Consider the following 19,469-nt stretch of genomic DNA (forward strand, 5'->3'; position numbering starts at 1 on the left):
TCTCATTTTATTGGAATAACAATTAAATTATCAACCAATTTCGTCATACGAGAAAACATCTTTTTGTGTTCTCGATAGATTTATAGACTGAGCACATAGTATTATTGATGATTTTTTTATATTTTTAGGAAAATTTTATGATTTTTGGAATTTTCTTATCTTTTATGTAATTTGCTTTCATATTTTGTGATTTTATAATATTTGTAATTAATGGGTTTTGTAAGATTTTTGTAATTTTTTGGAAATTGTTGTAATTTTGGTTTTGGGGTGTTGTTGTAATTTATTGAATATTCTGTGTTTTTTTTTATAATTTCAATATTTCTGTAATTTTGTACCGATTTGTCTTTTGTCTCTTCTCTTTCCTCTCCATTTCTCTTATATTTAAAAAAACAATTTAAGAAAAAGGCCACCGGTCAATAATTGAGTCGTAACCAATTAATGAGAGGTACAGATATTTTCTAATACTAAGAAAAATCTAAGTCAATAAAAACCAAAAGAAATTTATCCTCCAGAAGCAAAACAATTTTTAGGAGAAATAGTTTAAACCACGAGGAAGACTCTTCATCATGCTTGTTTCCTTCTCTTCGTTATGTCAACTAAACAACATCATCCATAACATTCCAATTATGAAGTAGTTTCATAAAAAAACGAAAAAAAGAAAAGATATCCTTTTGTCAATGGTGATGGCCGATAAGCCTTAAAAAGCTGTTACCAAGTTCACCCAACATCGAGTAATTTAAAAAGGAATTACGACTGGTGATAGTTGTTTGAAATTGGGCAGTCACAAAGTTTGTTTGCCCTTCCATTGCAAAATTGTAAGGCCTTAATTTTGGAGCGTGGACCATCGTGATCGTATATCTTAAAAATGGCAAAAAGATGATCTTATCAACTCGTATAAAGATAAGTTGATGCGTTTCTGACCAATATTTTGAATAAGAAAGACATTCACCCTTCAAACTTATTAAAGCTTTCGTTAACCACTGACCCATTATCAATGAATTTTTCTTTTATTAAAAAAATTGAAAACAAAACGAAAATATTCATTTATTTGGCGGCATTTCTTTTTCTTGACGGCAATTTAGTGACTCGCTTGATTTCTGGCGTACATGACGTCGTAGATGGTTCACGAAAACTTTTCAACTTCAGCCTAGGAATACTCCACCTGGCTACGTCATATGACACGTGTCATAAAAAAGGTGAGCCACGACGATAACAACAGAGAGCAGTCCGGTTAAGAGTCCCGTGTCGCTCTCCTATGTTCTAGGAAAATCAAGTGGCATACGTAAATTTTGAGAAGAATCAAGGGTAAGACCGCCATTATGAAATATAGAGAATGAAAGAATATAAACAACACCACAAAAAATATTGATTTCATCCTCCACCATTAGATTTGCAGGACTCCGATCATAACCGTTGATTATTGAGTAAATGATATTCAATAAATGAACTAAACCAAGTGCTGACCCGTAGGCTATTCTGACCTCAAGAAAGCCGCCACACTCCAGCGATATTCGCGGAGATAGGATTCGGTAGTGCAAAAGGCACACCATATACAAACCTCTCCGAAATCTCATCCTGTCATAAAGTACTTGTTCTCTAAGAGACGACAGATGATTGCACCAATAAACCAGTAATAGTATACCGCGAAGCACCCAATCGTAAAACGTTTCCCTCTCCTTTCCTTCCTTGATCCTTCTCCGGCTACTCTGGTCTTTTATATAACTGCCCTGCCACCACGCTCTTGTCAAGTCTGAACAGATTCACAACCAAAATTTTGGAACAATAAGAAAAAGAAAAAGAGAAAGGAAATGAATCGTTTTTTAGTAAGGTCGGTGATGCAAGGCCTGATCAATGGCCGAAGCTACAGCGGAAGCAGCATCAGCAATGGACACATGTACAGGGCCGCCATAGTTGGGAGAGACGTCTGGTTGAGCGGACAACAAAACGGCATGCCTTTTGGAGGTTTTGAGTGGCGAAGGATGATGAACTCTGCACCCGCTTGGACGGAAAAAGTGCCGTTGGAGAAGGAAGAGAAAAAGGAGAATCCGGCGACGGGAGAGAAGAAGGGGACAGAAATGATGGTGTCAAGTTATTGGGGGATTTCAAGGCCTAAGATCACCAAAGAGGATGGCACCGACTGGCCCTGGAATTGTTTCATGGTAGCATTTTTTCTCTCTAATTTTAAACTTTAAAACTCGTTTTACTTTCGCAAGAAGTGAACAGTTAATTATCCTCGTTTTTTTTTAAAGCTTTTTCCATTTTCTTTAAACTTGATTTATTTTTTCTTCTATGTTTCTTCTCTTATTCGGTTAATTTTGGTAGTAAAATATTCGTTGTTTTTTTTTTATCTCTTCTTGAAAGTTTTAATGCTTTTTTTTCCTTCTTTTTTTCATGGATGCATTCTCTGATTTTGACTTCTGATTTTTCGTTTCCACTTGTACTCTAAGCTGCTAGATTGACTTGTTGCTGTTGATCTTGATCTAAGGTCGTGTTTGGCTGTCATATCAAAACAAAGTGAAAATGCGATTGATCTGTTCTTTATTCGTTTTTTTTTCTTTTAGCTGATAATCTGAAGAATTAAATGAATAAATTCGTTTGATCAATTTCGAGTAATTCATCTTTAAAAGATACTTAAACGCTTCAGAAATGAACTATTTATTTATATTTTGTTGAAGGATTTTACAACGTATTTCAAAAGATTTTTCAAGACTGAGAATTTTAGTTACTCTTAGTTAGTTTAACTTGCTAATTTTTGCGCTGTTTGTTTGTACTCTTTATGTAGCCATGGGAAACTTACAAGGCAGACCTGTCAATTGATTTGAAGAAGCACCATGTGCCAAAGAACTTTGTTGATAAATTTGCTTACAGGACAGTCAAAATCCTTCGGATTCCCACTGATTTGTTCTTCCAGGTTTTTTTTTTTTTTGTTTACCTTCTCTGTTCCATAATTACATTATTTTTTAACTGTTTAACTGCGTTTTAATATATTCTTTATATGTTACGGTTTGTGGATTTGAACTGAACTTTTCATTCATTCTTCTCACATTTGATGTTTATAGGTATGCCGGATTTCAACTGAACTTTTTATTCATTCTTCTCACATTTGATGTTTATATGTATGCCACATGTATTTAGTTCCAAGCTTGTTTTGTTATGTATAAAATTTGCAGGCATTAGTAGACAGATAGGCTTTGTTTTTGTATGATTGTTGTCTTTGCCGTTGTGTATATATATATATAGTCAAGCATTGATGCTTTTCAGGAATAAAATCAAACTCCATAGTGTCTATGTGGCTGTTTTGTGGGTTTCCTGGTTGAAGCTTATTCGCTCATGTAATTATTTTTAGTGTTTGATCTGGCTTTCTTGAAATGCAGAGACGTTATGGGTGTCGTGCTATGATGCTGGAAACGGTGGCAGCTGTTCCTGGTATGGTTGGAGGGATGCTGCTGCATCTGAGGTCTCTCCGTAAGTTCCAGCATAGTGGTGGTTGGATTAAAGCCTTGCTTGAAGAAGCAGAGAATGAGAGGATGCATTTGATGACAATGGTGGAGCTTGTGAAACCCAAGTGGTATGAGAGGCTCCTCGTTCTGACCGTGCAGGGAGTTTTCTTCAATGCCTTCTTTGTTCTTTATGTGCTCTCTCCCAAACTGGCACATAGAATTGTTGGGTATTTGGAGGAGGAAGCTATCCACTCATATACAGAGTATTTGAAGGACATTGAAAGTGGTGCAATAGAAAATGTTCCAGCCCCTGCCATTGCAATTGATTACTGGAGATTGCCTAAAGATGCTAACCTCAAGGATGTTATCACTGTGATTCGTGCTGATGAAGCTCATCATAGGGATGTTAACCATTTCGCTTCCGTACGTATCAGTTGAATCTTCCACCTCTATGCTCATTTTTCTTTAAACAGAATCATTATGCATGCTTCTTGCCACCCATTTTAACATTGGTAAAGTATTCTTTTTGTTTTTTTTTTCTATATAAAACAATTTGAGAAAAAAGTGAGTTCAATTTAGGGAGTTTAGACCTGAAAAAATAACCCATCATTTATGGTCATAATTTTGCATGACTCTTAACGCTAGATAGTGATTAGTATTATGTTCTGCTTCCTAAAGCTGAGCTAAATTCTGGAAAGCTGACTATTGGAAAGACTTCTTAGGTATGGTAAAATTTAAAATTGAGCCTTCATTTACTCTGGACTGGAATGATGGAGTACCAGTATCAATGTTGATCAGTATACAAGACGTTGTAAAATTTTATTTAAGAAATTTGGTAACCTTTTTGGTTTCTTTGATGCTAAGAGCGACATGATTATTAGTTGGAATTTATAAATATAATATCTTTTGAAAATTTAATTTGGCTCCATGGGAAAACGTCGGTTGGCATGGACTGGATCATGTTTCTCTAAAGATTGATTGATAATTGTTGTCTGTATTTGTTTGAACTGCGGTTATTTATTTGTGGCCAAGTCCCAAAAATGTCATATGCCTGAAATGCAGAGCATGTTCATACCTGTTCCTCCCCTCTATTCTTCCATCAGTCTCTTTTGAGCCTCGGAAATTGCAATGTTGTCTGCTTATTGTTGATACATGTTGCAAGTCCAAAGGACTGTTCATTTACATCCCCGAGGTTCATTGATGACGTTAATGCTTTTTATTTTTGGGGTGTGCAGGATATTCATTTTCAAGGAAAGGAATTGAGAGAGGCACCTGCTCCTCTTGGTCATCATTAACTCGATGTTGAATTGTGGATATTCTTTTGGAGATTCCTGCCTGATTGCAAACTGGAATAAGCTTTCTCTTGTATATTGTAAGGACTAGGAATGTAAAAATAATTGAGAAAATCATATTTTCCTTCTACATGTCCAGTTCAATTTCTGATTCTCATAAAAGAAATTCTGACATATCATCAAAATCGCAACGTACTTTTAAGTGACAGAGCACGGTGAAAAAGGTTTGAGACAGATTAAAACTGATTTGAAGGCAATGCATAATGCATATCCCTTGGCTGCCTGGCCGAATCTCCGTAGGCAATATCTCGCTTGGTATGGCCATGTTAAACGCCGCTATATATTGAAAATTCATATGTATTCAGGAACAGAGGGATCAATTGACCACCTCTGTGAAGCTCACAAAAGGATTTTGCACTGTTTTATACTAGTTGAGTAAAACAGTTCAAAATCAATCCCTTTAATTTTGAACTCATCAAACACTTCATTACTACATAAAAAACTCTGATCAAAAAGAGACATGCATAGCCAATAACATTCACATCAACAATACTGCCTTACTACAGCAAAGCTCAACTGTAGTCTGCTGCAATGGTAACAACAATTCTCGTTACAGCAAAGGCTATATTATGCAAACAGAAGTAGCAAGGCATTAAATTAAATAGTTCAATGCAAGAGATTTAATTTTGACTATTATCTTGTTTCATTAATGGGGTTGTACCAGAGAAAAGAGTTCAAAGTAGAGGAGAGGTTAAACCGGATAGCATGTCTTTGTGATTGATCCCATCATTTTGTCAGTTTTTCAAGAATCAAACAATCTCCATATATTGAGACTACACATCCAATAACCAAATATATTTTTTGCCCTAGGACTAAAAAGATGCATGCCAAGCAGAGAAAGGGACACAACAAAACCAAACCAAACCAAACCCGACCCGACTTCCGTCAAGTACCGGCGTTGGGTAATTTCATTCGTTGCAAACTAGCAGTATTTTAAAGAGAATACAATATCAATTGCTTTATTCCCTACATTGGGTTTAAACATAGCATTCATTATCTACTTTGTTCCCCATGGAGAGAAGTTGCTTGAAAAACAGAGTGATCTTTGCACGGCAAATATTGGGAATATTGAAAACTTCATTCCCAATTCACTCAACAATTCTGATCTTCTTTAGACAAAGGATTCTTCTTCGTGGGAATCATTTATCACCCAAAAATATCTTATTTAAGAAGAATTGGATGGATCCCTTAACAAGGCTGATTTCTAACAAATAAATGCTAGGATCTCCCTGCGCATGTACTTTATTTCATCTACAGGCAGAATATATAATTGCTGTCCTGTCACAATGCACTAGAATAAGGTTTCTTCAACTTTCCTTTTGGATCCACTACAAAGTCAGTGTTCAAGTAAATTGGTGATGACCCGTGAGTTTGCTGCTGTTTTAAGGAAAATTTGAATCTTAAAAGCAACGAATTTGTCATCACCCCGATAGAACTCAGACCCATAAGGGCTCCAGCAATTGATGGAGTCAGCATGGTCCCTGTAAGCGGCAGCAACATTCCAGCAGCAATTGGAATCCCAACCTATTATCGTAACCAAAGCAGTTTCAGATATTTGCTGAAGGAAGCAAATCAATCCATAAAATGATAGGCAACGGAAGTGAAAGCAATTATAAATGATTAAAAGCTTTGCCTATAATTTGGAAATTGAGGGGCAGCAACCGATAGTTCACATCAAGTTTTTTACCGCCTTGCTTTGCTTGAGAGAGTGCCACAAGGCATTTTTCCTTCGGTGCTAATCTGCAAACTTCTACTTCTGACATAAATAGCTCTAACAATGACAAAAACTTACAATGTTGTATGCAAAGGCCCACCAAAGATTTTGCTTCACTGTCTTCATCGTTAGCCTGCTTAGCTCCAAAGCATCAAGCAACTGCATGGAGATAATCTGAGTCAATTTACATGATACACATACAGGACAAGGCAAAATGTGAAGGGGAGTTGATTGTAGAAAAGGCAACTGAATTCCATAAAAGAATTTCAGGATGAACTACTCCCTCCATCCCAATTTTTTAAGTCCATGTTTGATTTCGCACAGAGATTAAGAAAGAAAAAAAAAAAACTCTAACTTCACTGTATTTTATATTAAAAATTCAAATTATTTATAACATTGATGTTTAATGGTTTTTAATGCCTAAAAAATGAAAAAATAACAAGAAATATATATATATATAAAAGTGTTTTAGGTGCTCAAAAATTGAAAGATGACATAATTTGTTTTGGGACATCCAAAAAAGAAAAGATAGAAAAATGAAATGAAACGCAGAGAGATATTCAATTCACAACCACACTGTTAGTTTGGTTCCAACTCTTTGTTAATTTGCAACATAAAAATAGCATGGCGTTCCAACCACAAAATGTCTTCTCTTTCCATGCTCCTCTAAATTATACTATTCCTAGTGCTCTTGTACATCTTGTTGTTTGTTTTCTTAACAACCAACAACTGAAGCTCTACTTCCATTTTCTTCATTGAAATGAAGTTTCAAATTTTCAACACTATATATGCTTTAATTAGTTTCACCTTAATCAACCAGAATTGCAATAAAGAACAAGGCAATGCACTGAAATAAATTGCACCAAGTTATATATGCGAAGAGTATTTTTGGCAAATCACATTGTGAAATTCATTTGCAAAACCACAATTAAGAGACCTTTTTTGCATGTATATTTTGTTTACCCTGAATAAAAATCTAAACAATTAACTGAAAAAAGATTGCAAACTGATTCTAAAGTACGCAACTTTAGAATAAATAAATTTACTTTAAGAAAATACCTGTGACAGCCGGTTGCCCATCAATACAATAGAAGATACTTCACTTGCTGCACCAACACCGCCACCCACAGCAACTCCAATATGTGCTGAAGCCAAGGCAGCAGCATCATTGATTCCATCACCAACCATAGCTACAATATTCTGATTCTTCTGAAGTTCACTTACAAACTTCCTCTTGTCAGCTGGTTTGACTTCAGACAGCACCTGGAAACCATGTTCAATAGCTAATCAAGTTCAATTTCATGTTTGAATATTGCATATATGATGTAGATGGTCATAATAAACTTATAAAAATGGGTAAGTACAAGAGAAGTTTTATCATGTAGCAAATAATAGATGGTAAAACAAACAGAACCATAGTCAAAGTTCTGTATGGTGATTTCGGACTAAATCTCTACAAGGATTTTGACATCTGCCAAAAACAGCCATCTTTCTATAATGTTGAATCAGTTCCTAAAGTGAAGTGATGACAGTTCAAACACAGAAGATAGATGTACTTAGTCATATATACAGACAGTTATGACTACCAAAATGCATTTAAATAATCTTTGAATATTTCTTTAAAAATTTCCATTTGAGTAATGGTACATATATTTGTGTCATGTCCCAGAGGATCTCATTCTTAAAGCATGAACTCAGGGCTTTGGGATCTATGGATTTGCTTTAGTTTGCAGACATGGGTCAAGCAGACCTTATTTTGCTTTTCTCTCTTTATTGTTCCTCTTTAGTTGTTTTAAATTTTAATTTTTTAACCAATAACTATTATCAGTTTCTCAAATTATGCTTTCAATTTGTTTCTGGGCCTGACCAATAGCGACAACTGTTTTTCTCCTATAAATCTTTGGATTAGCGGTGTTCTCATTACATACTGCCTGCTCTTTTCTTCCATGCTTGGCAACAAAACCTCTCAGATTGTAAAAGGTTTTTTACCCCTCCTTCAGTCTGCATGGCTTCTTAAGTTGTATCTGCATTGATCTTGATATTCTTCCATCAATTCTCTGTCAACTAATGTTAAGTGTAAACCTCAACCACCTCCCTCCTATATTCGTTTTCTCTTTCCAAACAAAAGAAAGCAAATTTCTTCTGATAGTACATATATTCTCAAGCTTTAGCTCTTTTAAAGGATGCTGGTCCTACGAGAGACTGATTTAGGCTTCATAAGATAGTAGTCTACACAGATCATAACAGTTAATACCTGTCAGAATACATTACCTTGGACAAGTGACTTCTGATCTTTTAAAGCCAGAGCACTTTTTGGGTTTTAGAAGTTCACCATCCCTTAAGTTCCTTTTAAACAGTCTCATAATAGTCACAAATTAAAGCCCTTATAACTCAAGGAGCTCTTATCATCTCTTTTTTCATGCAGAGCTCAACCACAACTAGCAGATAATTCCATACCAAACTCTAACCTATATGAATTAGCTGTTCAATCATGGAAAAAAAACCTATTACCTTCTCCTCCGGGATACCAACAATTGATGCAACATACTCAGCAGTGCTCCTTTTGTCCCCAGAAAGCATGTACACATCAATTCCTTGCCTATGCAAAGAATCCACAATGTGCCTTGCATCTTCTCTGATCTGATCCTCAAAATAAATAAGACCAGCAAGGGTATTATTAACTCCAACATAGACCACAGATTTATTCCTAAGCTCTTCGTCCACTTCCTGAAACAAATTCTCGGCAACTCCATGCCTGCACAAAAGAAACTCCCATGTTATACAGAAAAAACCTAATGATCACTAAATTAGGAGAAGAGTGCTTCCTGTATGTATCAACTCGTGGCTAATTGAGATTACTAAATTGAATTAAATGCTCTTCTCATTTACAAAACAAGGTTGATGGGAAATAATCAAAAGAAATGGGTGACGTTTGTGTATTCCATATGTTATGTCTTAAGATCTACAATCCATTAGTTGGCTTTCTAGGGTTATAAGGGTTTATATAAGCAGTTCATAACCAAACCCCTTATTGTTAAGATTATTCATCCTTCAAGAAATAGACAATATTATGATCACCATTGAACGGTAAGGTCTTATTAGCTTTGCCTATATTTAGGATTACCCCCCACATCATAAAGACTCAAAACAGGACAGGCAATGTGATTCAGAAGGATACACATAGATTTTGGAAAATGATACAGGCACCAATAGATAGCCAATCAATGAAACAATTCAGATCCAGAACTGTTGACACATATGTTAATCATCAATGACAAAACAAAGATGACTTTCTCGCTAATGAAATTGTTTTAGAGCTCATTTAGTAGTATATCATAGTACTTATTATCTATTTTAATGCAAATCATGTCCAAAAATTTTATTTGAAGTGACTGACAGAAACTATGTTCACTGAAAGGTACTAGCATTTATATTTGAAAAACAAAATAAACAAGTTAAGACATAGCAACATTCTCAAATATAAGCATCATACTCATTAATGACAGCTTTTAAGTACAGAATGCATACAAAAATAAAAACAAGGTGTTATCATTTTCAGAAATTCTGAAGCTACAAAAGGAATAGCAGTATATCCTAGATTAGAGTTGCAAAATGCATATGAGCAAACACATGAGTACACTACCTCTGAACCCACTCTAATGTCCCAACAGACACCTTTTTATTATCAACAATAGCTACAACACCAGATCCAGGTTCCTCAATAAAAGTTCCATCCACAACCTGCAAGAATAGCCTTTTGCATGAAAATTACAAACAATGGATAAATGAAAGGCATAATCATTTCCAGGCAGATGCTAGGAGCATTGGCTGTTTCCAGAAAATGGAAAGAACATCACTGTCATTGTAAGTTGGTGGACAGCTTCAAGCATAAACGAAAAACTTGCATCACTGATAGAAAATGACAGGAAAAGTCTGTAATATTGAAAGCTCAAGTTCTTTGTTCTTTAGGTAAATTCTAGCAGTTCTTATTGCATAATTCTGTATCAAACCAAGGAATTGGATGTAAATCTAAACAGAAGCCCGTATTCAAAAAAAATGTACCTTTATATTTGGACATTTTACACCCCGGGCAGCTTCCACGATCGCTTTACCAACTGGGTGAAGAGTATTTGATTCTACAGCAGCAGCTAACTTGAGAACCTCACCTTCTGACAAAATATTCTCTAAATTCTGTCTGCAACAAAGCATGTAGTCTATCAGAATCAAAATGATAATAACCTAACAAAAACTGCATATCATCTTTCATGAAAACATGATTGGTTCAAACCATATCGTATCATCTGACAATGTAAAAAGATATTATAACCGCAGCAACAACCCTCATAACTACCATGAACACTTCTAATGTGACTTCTTTGTCAGTAAAATTCTTGCGACTTTCAACTTCCAACTTAGACATGCACTGGGGATATCTTCTAACCAGCCATTTCACCTCTTCTCGATTTGCTGTCATAGACTGGTCTCTTAGCAATATTACACTTCTAGACTGAGGCGAACTTAGCATAATAAAATGTCCAGATGGTACCTATACCACTAGCTAAGAACAGTACTGGCTTATTTAGGCTACATTTCCTTCACACTTGCTTTTTGATGTTTGCTTTCTCATATTTTACTATAGAGTAAGAGCAAAAGAAAATAGCAAACTCATAATAACATGTACATATAGTTCAAAAGAAAACCAATTTAAATAAAATGGTTCCACATAGAAGTAAAATCATGCTTTTATTATCATAAAAGTTGGTTTTTTAATTTTAAACTCCTGAAAATTACCTATTGCTTTTGTTTCTTTTAATTTGTCCTTTTAGAAGTAATAGCAAAAGTGACAGTCAAATGAAAATTTAAGTTTTTAATGACCTCTTAATATGTTCATCAGACACAATAAACTGGGACATAATCTAAAAATCAAATCTACAGTAACTATATCTTCGGATAATAACAAGGGCAGCTCATAGGTGAAAAACGAAGTCCAAAGTTTACTTAAAGTTAATATGCAATTATATGGACCAAATCACTGATAGTTTCACTCCACCTAAAAACAAAATGCTCATGCTCGTCACCTTGACTTAGCCTGCAGCATTTTCTTTTTTATTAATAAACTCAGAATCATTTAATGTTAAAATAAAGTTTCTGCAACCACTCAACCTTGAATCACTATGATCCATGCCACCTGGAGTTACGACTTTTGTCACAACAGGTCTGCCAATAGTAAGGGTTCCCGTTTTGTCAAACACAATTGCATTCACCATCGAAAATTTCTCTAAAATATTTCCACCACGCAAAAGCAATCCTCTTGTTGCCCCTAACGAAGTTCCAACCTGAAAAATACACAATAGAGTCCATAACACAATATCAACTATAATTTAGACTAAATCACTAGTCTGACATGTGTACTGTGTGAATCAAGAGGTCACCAGCATAGCTGTAGGTGTAGCTAAACCCAGGGCACATGGACAAGCAACAACCTACATCAAGAGATAAAAATTCAGTAGCATGGTACAAGATAAAGTAGGATTTAAGCAGTCCATAACTAATCTAAAAGTAAAGAAAAAATAAAAAGTTATCTAGAAAAGATACCAACATATCTACATTTACATTAGACTAAGAAGTAAGCAACAGCTACAGTTGCATTTAGACGAAGCAATATCAACAAATTCAATATTTTTTTCTGAACATATGATTTCTAAATTATTTCTTTTTTCTTTCTAGTTATTTAATGCATGCAGCAATCAGTATGCATGTAGATTCCCATGGATGATACCAGAACACTGCAGGAAAGCTGTAGGGCAAGTGAAACTGCAGTTCCTTGAGAAAAGGCTGCCGGTAAAATGCGTGCACCAAACAGATTCCAGAACATAAACGTAGCAGCAGATAGAGCCATTACTCCATAAGTGAAGTGCCCAGACACCTGGAGATTCCAAAAAAGCTTTGAGAAAGTTGAATTAAGTGTCCACCGAAAGAAAACTACACATGCCATGGTTCTTTTTCTTTCTCATAATATCCATTGATAATGAACATGGTCTGAGGATGCAACTCTATTCTGTTGAATAATCATTTCAATTCTTGATATTGAAATAGGAAAAAAAAAAAAAGGAGGGAGGGGGGTGGGGGGGGAGGGGGCAAGGAGGGAGGCATTAAAGTTTCATCATCTTGGCATCAACTGCAGGACATCTGTAAAATATCATCAAAGCAACGGAAATTGAACTTTTAAACAATGAAGATCAGAATCGACTGCCTTCACTTACTATAACCATATATAAAGCTAAATGTATGTAGGAATAAGGGTTGAGTTATGGATGTGACATGGATGCAGGAAAAAACAGGTTTCCTGTTCCTGTATCGATTCACATAGACATCATTTCAAAATTTTACCTTAAACATGAGATGCTTTCTGGAATTATTTCTTTAGATTGGAGCTGAAGAGCTGAAGAGATTATGCTCTAGAAAATTATGTTGAGTAGAAGAAAAGGTTGCCAAGTGCAAAAAAGAGACCTAACAGAATTATTCAACTAAGGGGGATCTGAAACCATTTAGTATCTGAGACTGCTGTTGGAGGGCTCCTATTTTCCACCACTAAGCAATCCAGGGTAACCATTTGAAGGATGATTCTAACAACAAAAAGCTCTCTGATAATATTCCAACAAGAATTTGTATCATAAACTACCACTGAGGTATGAAATAAAACCCTACAAAAAGTATAGGGTGCAAAATGAAGAACCTTATCAGCCAACCGCTGTACAGGAGCTTCCCTGCTCTGTGCTTCCTCCACCAAACGAACAATGTCTCCCATTGCAGTCTCACCACCAGGTCTCCGCACTTCCACTGTAAGAGTTCCATTAAGGTTTATGCTTCCAGCTGCAACTTGACTCTAGCACAAATATAAGTTTCACTTTTGGTATAATAAAATGAAAGAAGGCAGCTACTAGCATTACTGTATTAACTTTGGATGATGCAATTCAAAGATGAAAAGTGAATCAGGTAGAAAGGGAAGAAGAAGAGATGGGAGAAGGAGTTCTTTTGTCCATGTAAAAGGAATGAAGATGACAAATAACAATGCATGAATTCTACATTGTTATAGATACCATCTGAATCTTCAAAAAACAAGAAATAGTTAGAACTGGAGCAATACCCCAGGTTCTTTGGTAACTGGCATTGGCTCCCCTGTGAAACTTGACTCATCAATGGTGCTTCTACCTGCTCTGACTATTCCATCAGCTGGAACACGGTCCTAGAACAATAGAACAATATTTGTCAAAGAATTAGCAAAGTCTGCTATAAGGAAAGAGATATCACGAAATTGTTTAGCATTTTGATATTTTCAACAGACTCTAGTTAACACCAAAAATAGGATCCTAATGTTTTAAAAAAAAAAGTAGCGTCATAACTTTTAAATTCTAAAAGTTGGGAAGGAACAACACTCTTTGATGACATCAGCATGAAAGAATAATACAAAAATGAATATTGAACAGGAATTACAAAATTATAAAGTATGTTAAAGATCATCAAGCAGGAAAACAAGAAGATATGAAATGCTGAACTGATTGAAGCACGAGTTTATTTTACTTACTCCAGGTAGTACAACAATTTGGTCTCCAACAGAGAGACTGTTACAAGGAACTTCAATGATTGAATCATCAACCATAAGACGAGCTTTTGAAGGCACAATACTAAGAAGCCCAGTCATATCACTGGTTGCTTTGATTTTTGCTCTCTGTTCAAGGTTCCTTCCTAACAAGACAAATGCTATTAACATGACCGGTTCCTCAAAGAATGCCTTCCAACCCTGCACACCATTATCAGTTAAAGAGAACTGAAGTCTAAACCAAATGCGCCATTCATATGCTCTCTACACCACACCTTAATCATGCATCAGTGAACCAGATTGATCATAAAACTTATTGAAATTATTAGAGCTTAATCAACCATGACTAGTTGAAGGATAAAACTCATAGAAATTCTACAGTTTAGTAAGGACAACCTGCATGCATGAACCAAATATTATATAAAATATGGCCCCAGCCAGAACCTAACTAAAGAGAAGGCTGGCTTATCCAAATAGAAAAACAAAGTATTTGTGAGAATTCCATATACGCAATACTAAGTAGAACAAATTCTGTACCATGGATGCTTGAAAGACATAACTACCCCATCTTTCCACCCTTTTTTTTTTTTTGAAATTCTTTCTGTCTTATTTAAATTGGCAGAAAATGGGCAGTCACATTTCTTTGATAAATGGACACCGATAGAAATCAAAGACCTACATGTACAAAACTCAGCAGCCTTGTTGGTCTTATATCTTGTCAAGTTTCTGGTAATATAAACCCTAGATTCCATTTTTATCCTCTCACTACATCTGCTTGGGAAGTAATCCTGAGCTATGCCATACCAAACACAAATGGAACTATAAAGGCCCTCAATCTATTTGCTTAAAACATGTTTTAGTTCATTTAATTATACAATCACTCAGCAGCTATGGTTGTTAGATGCCAGAGGATGCATTAAAAGAGTGGACTGCGGAAATCAACAACTCCATAATTAAAAGTAGCTGTGTACCAGTGACGGTTAACTAGGAAAATTTTTTAATGTCTTTTCTTCTACTTCTCTTGTAAGTTCCAATATGTGGATGCAATTTGTTTCTTTCATGCTAACTGCTAGCTTATGTATATCATGGAATGTGATCTTTCTGGTATTCTCATCTCATAGAAGCTGTATTTTAGTTCAAATAAAAAACTGAAACAGGGGAGTCAAAGAGAATGAAAAAGAGTGTCACCAGTCGAAGTTAACCCTAAACTGGAACTACTCTAGTATGTAGTTATGATAATCTTAATATCATACTCTCTGACTCTAAATACAAAATTACTCTCAAGGCTGAAACTAATTAAGATGAAAAATGTGAAGCTCGCAAAATTTACTGACAAACAAGAATTTTGTCAGTAGGAAAACAAAAGTCTTAACATCAAAAATTTTGAAGTCTCAAACATCCTATAAACAACTTAGATCCAAAACCAAGTTATTTAATTTATAGCATTTCATTTGTTGATAAGTCTAAACAAACAGAAGATGAATACTCTGATAGACTAGACATGTAAGAATAAGTATCAAGTCTTACCCATTTTGGTATTAACACAGCCAACGAACTAACAGCAAAAGAGGATAAAGCCCCAAGACCAACTAAAGTGTTCATATTTGGAGCTCCCTTCAAAAGGTTTTTTACACCCTCAAGGATAAGTTGACGCCCAGGACCAAGCAGCGTAAACATAGACAATGTCAAATGGAACCCTGTTGAATGAAATGCATGCATCCAAGAAGCCTTAGCTCCTAAAATATGGGCGAGATGGCCAATAAGGCACACAGCACATAAAGCCCAGGAGACAGCAAGCTCACGACCTATAACAATGTAAGCAATTTATCTTGAATTACTTAGGAGACAATCATTAGCACGCTACAACAATCTACTGAAAAGGCCAAAGAATGTGAAAAGATATCTACCACTTTCTTTTAAGCGGTTACGCTTTTCTTCCATCTTTCTCTCAAAAACTTTGAAGAAATTATCTGGACCTGAATCTGAATGAAGGAAATAAGCCAAGCAGTCAATCCATTAATTAAATTAGAAGGAACTTATGGAATAATTTACAGCTCTGTAAAACACAAGTAACATCTGAAAATCAAAAGAAGGGAAGTATAAAAAAACATGATCAGAAAATGGCTAAACTTTGGCATCAAATAAACCACTAGATGAACAACAAAACCAAATAAAACCATTCATTGTTAAATTAACATTTCACTAACATGTAGCACAATCTTTTCTAGCAATCAATCTCAGAGCAAAACCATAACAAGAAAGCCTTTTCCACTGGAGATAGCTACATATATACACTCCACCATAGTGCTCTATTAAGGACCATATCCTTGCTCTATCAAGTATCAGATAGTGCTGGTTACAGTGTAGGCAAATAAATAATTGACCAAAGGTTTACAACACTTGGATGACAATTGTAGGAAATAAATCCTAAAAAATTTCTGTGCGGAAGAATCTTCTGCTAAACCAGAAAGCCTAGATTATTCATTTGATAAGTCTTAAAAGAAAGAACATAAGACGCATTTAGACAAGTAATGTAAGGGACAAACAAGGTAGATGGTACATTGTTCATTCACTGTATGTAATTAAAATATTAACAATATCTAGCAAACCACAAAAAGCAAAACTTTTAAAAGACACACAGCTAAAAACAGAGAAATGATATATTTTTGGTAATCCTGAAAAGCTTAATCTGAGGCTGAAGCAATCCCCTCTTAATATACCAAATTGTTTATTATACAGCCCATTTTTCATGCGTACAGATCACTCACAAAAGGTTCAGAACAGAACCTCAGAAACAAAAGAAGATAGTGAATATTCCTTCACAATCTTCAACAGCAATACAACAACTTTGCTCTAAACTAATACAAAAAAGTATTCTTGTTAATGTCTTACTGAAGAATTACAATGAACATTTCAAGAATGAAAAGACCTCATTTTCCTGATCAACGATAATTACTATAAATGGTCACAACTAATTCTTCAAAAGATTAGAGTTCTTCAGCACCAGAAAATCCTCTCTCCAACCAAATTATCCAAGTGGCTGCTGCAATTGACCTATTGAAAGGAGAAATGGCAACATTAATTATATCTATGACTTCGAAGCCTATATTCTCACATCTAAAACGTGGATGAAAGGCACGAGTTTCAGAGACATACCATAAGGAATTATGGTTGCTCTTCAATGAAACCTTTTGCATTATTATGGTGAGACATCTCCTTCAATGGCTTCCTGACCTGCCACTAAACCCACCAAACTTACATGAAGCATATGAAAACCTGAACATATGTTATGCCTCTCTTATTTAAAGTTAGAGGTGCTTAATGGATCACCAATTAAAAGTCATATTATATGATTTATTCTCAAAGACCAGATACAAATTTTGGTCTAAAATGTACAACATTTCATAATCCTATATGAGAGGAAATAGCTTATACCTCAATCTATTTCCAAAGAGGAACTTCATAACCTATGGTTAAACTTCAATGAGTAAGACTTGGCACCTCCAAAGTTACAAAAGGATAACCAGAAATTTCAGAAAAAAAAAAATAACGACTCCAACAGCCATGTGCATGAAACCAAAACGTAAGAAAGGGATCCTTAAGTACATAGCTCTTCCGCACTTTGGGCTACAGTATAATGTTTACAGCTATGTGACAAAAAGAAGCCTAGATAAGCAGGATCTGAATAAGTCCAATGACCCAATCACTGATTAGTCCTCAACAGCACATTATTATCATGACCAAACAAATGTTCAAAAACTAGCAGCACATTTTTAGCACATCATTATGATGTTATCAATTATCAAACAATTCACCAGTACACACCATAGGTGAAGTTCACTAATCAAGCCAATTATCAAGTAATAGGATATTCAAACAACAAGAAGTTGGACGAGAATGATGATGAAGTCGCTTATTACCTCGAAGGTTAGATTTAAAGCCACAGCTAGTCAAATGTCTTGCTAGTGCCTCTCCTAACTCTTTTTGCCAATTGGGTACATCCATGGCTTCGGAAACTGGCCAGACAATTGCTGTCTCCGTAGTGAGATTGACACTCGCAGAGGACACTTGGGGCTGCACAATAAAGCAATAACACAATGAGACTTATAACTAACTCAATAAACTACAGAAGCAAAAATAGAGACAACTTACTTGACTTTCTAGTATTCTCCTCACACTCGCAGCACAACCTCCGCAAGTCATTCCCTAAAACGCAGAAAATTTGGGGGCAAAATTCAGCAATATGGCAAGAATTTTTTTTTTTTTTTAATTTAAGAACCGAAGATGGAGAGACAGAAAGGGAAATCATACTCCAACATCAAGAATTATGACATCGGAAGACAAGGAAGAGAGCTCATTAGCCCCTCCCGCTCCCAGTTTCGCCTTCGAATCTCCGCCGCCAGTTCCTTCCCCGCCGCCGCCGCCACTCCCATCACCGCCACCAAATACACCGCCTCCACCGGAACCAAACGAGGCGGTGGAACTGGCGACGCACTCGAAGCGGCGGGGTAAGCGTCTCGGAACGGAGGCCGCGCACGAGCTTCTTAGTGTAGAGGAATAGGAGAGGGAGGCGAGAGGGCTAACGAGTAGGCCCTGAGCAAAGAGACGACTCTGGATGCATCGAGCGATGAGAGCCGGGGATTTGTTGCTGGAGAAATGACGATTTAGGGCTTTGGAAATGGAGAAGAGAGTCAATGTCGGCGCTGTAGCTGAAAGCGTTGATTCCATCTCCTAAGATCGGAGTTGCAGCATACAGAAATAAAAAGAGAAAAAGGAGAAGAAACTCTCTATGAATATCTCTGGTCTGAAATGTAATCCAGATATTGAATTTGCATTTATGGCCCCATCTTTACATTCAGATGGGCAGTCTGCGCCATTCAATGTTATTCAATTCTTTGAGGGGGAGCGGGAGTCAGAGTATACGGATAAAAGAGCCGTTTAGTGTTTCTTTTTTAATTATTGAGCTGTGTCTGTGATAGAATCCGTATCGCCCAAAATTAGTCGTCCTCCTTTTTCACTCACACCAACCTTTTTCTTATTTCTTGTGCCTTTTTTTTAATCCACGTTTTTTTCATGTAATTAAAAAAAATAACAAAAAAAACCTTTACTAATAGAAATTTAAGTTTAAAATCTAACATTTAATTATCTTGTTTTTGATTAAAAAGTTTTTGCATTGTTAAAAATAAAATGACTAATTTTTTTAATTAAATTAATATTAATAATACGATAAAAGAATTTAAGTATCAAAAAGAAGCAAAACAAATTAATTAAATATCAAATTTTAATCTAAAAAAGTGGAAATATCAAATTTTAATCTGAGCGAATCTACCCTACTGTAAACCACAAAAGAGTTTTTTATTATT

General features: G+C 35.6%; 2 protein-coding genes across 2 annotated transcripts; one reads left to right on the top strand and one right to left on the bottom strand.

Annotated features, from left to right (window-relative positions):
* Positions 1-1,472: 1,472 nt before the first annotated feature.
* Positions 1,473-4,864, top strand: AOX2 (alternative oxidase 2). The gene is made up of 4 exons (XM_007042900.3): positions 1,473-2,159; positions 2,783-2,911; positions 3,375-3,863; positions 4,676-4,864. The coding sequence occupies exons 1-4, from the start codon at positions 1,809-1,811 to the stop codon at positions 4,733-4,735; spliced, it is 1,029 nt and encodes a 342-aa protein (XP_007042962.2). The 5' UTR covers positions 1,473-1,808; the 3' UTR covers positions 4,736-4,864.
* A 790-nt stretch (positions 4,865-5,654) lies between these two features.
* Positions 5,655-19,062, bottom strand: PAA1 (P-type ATP-ase 1). Its single transcript, XM_007042901.3, has 17 exons — positions 18,418-19,062; positions 18,259-18,312; positions 18,027-18,180; positions 16,014-16,088; positions 15,634-15,911; positions 14,092-14,307; positions 13,654-13,752; positions 13,243-13,392; positions 12,286-12,432; positions 11,939-11,989; positions 11,670-11,842; positions 10,569-10,701; positions 10,150-10,247; positions 9,018-9,261; positions 7,566-7,769; positions 6,585-6,665; positions 5,655-6,316 (listed from the first exon to the last, which is right to left on the bottom strand). The coding sequence occupies exons 1-17, from the start codon at positions 18,832-18,834 to the stop codon at positions 6,074-6,076; spliced, it is 2,817 nt and encodes a 938-aa protein (XP_007042963.2). The 5' UTR covers positions 18,835-19,062; the 3' UTR covers positions 5,655-6,073.
* Positions 19,063-19,469: the final 407 nt, after the last annotated feature.

The sequence above is a fragment of the Theobroma cacao genome, chromosome 2 (genome assembly GCF_053813885.1).
Source record: "Theobroma cacao isolate CCN51 chromosome 2, ASM5381388v1, whole genome shotgun sequence".
Taxonomy (NCBI): Eukaryota; Viridiplantae; Streptophyta; class Magnoliopsida; order Malvales; family Malvaceae; genus Theobroma; species Theobroma cacao.

What these genes read in the sequence shown, in the direction of transcription:
- AOX2 (XM_007042900.3), top strand. Translation starts at nt 1,809, where the DNA reads ATGAATCGTTTTTTAGTAAGGTCGGTGATGCAAGGCCTGATCAATGGC. An exon ending in GGCCCTGGAATTGTTTCATG is followed by an intron (nt 2,160 to 2,782) that starts GTAGCATTTTTT and finishes CTCTTTATGTAG; the next exon opens with CCATGGGAAACTTACAAGGC. An exon ending in CCACTGATTTGTTCTTCCAG is followed by an intron (nt 2,912 to 3,374) that starts GTTTTTTTTTTT and finishes CTTGAAATGCAG; the next exon opens with AGACGTTATGGGTGTCGTGC.
- PAA1 (XM_007042901.3), bottom strand. Translation starts at nt 18,834, where the DNA reads ATGGAATCAACGCTTTCAGCTACAGCGCCGACATTGACTCTCTTCTCC. An exon ending in CTGTGTTAATACCAAAATGG is followed by an intron (nt 14,308 to 15,633) that starts GTAAGACTTGAT and finishes AATGGTGTGCAG; the next exon opens with GGTTGGAAGGCATTCTTTGA. An exon ending in TGGGCAACCGGCTGTCACAG is followed by an intron (nt 6,666 to 7,565) that starts GTATTTTCTTAA and finishes ATCTCCATGCAG; the next exon opens with TTGCTTGATGCTTTGGAGCT.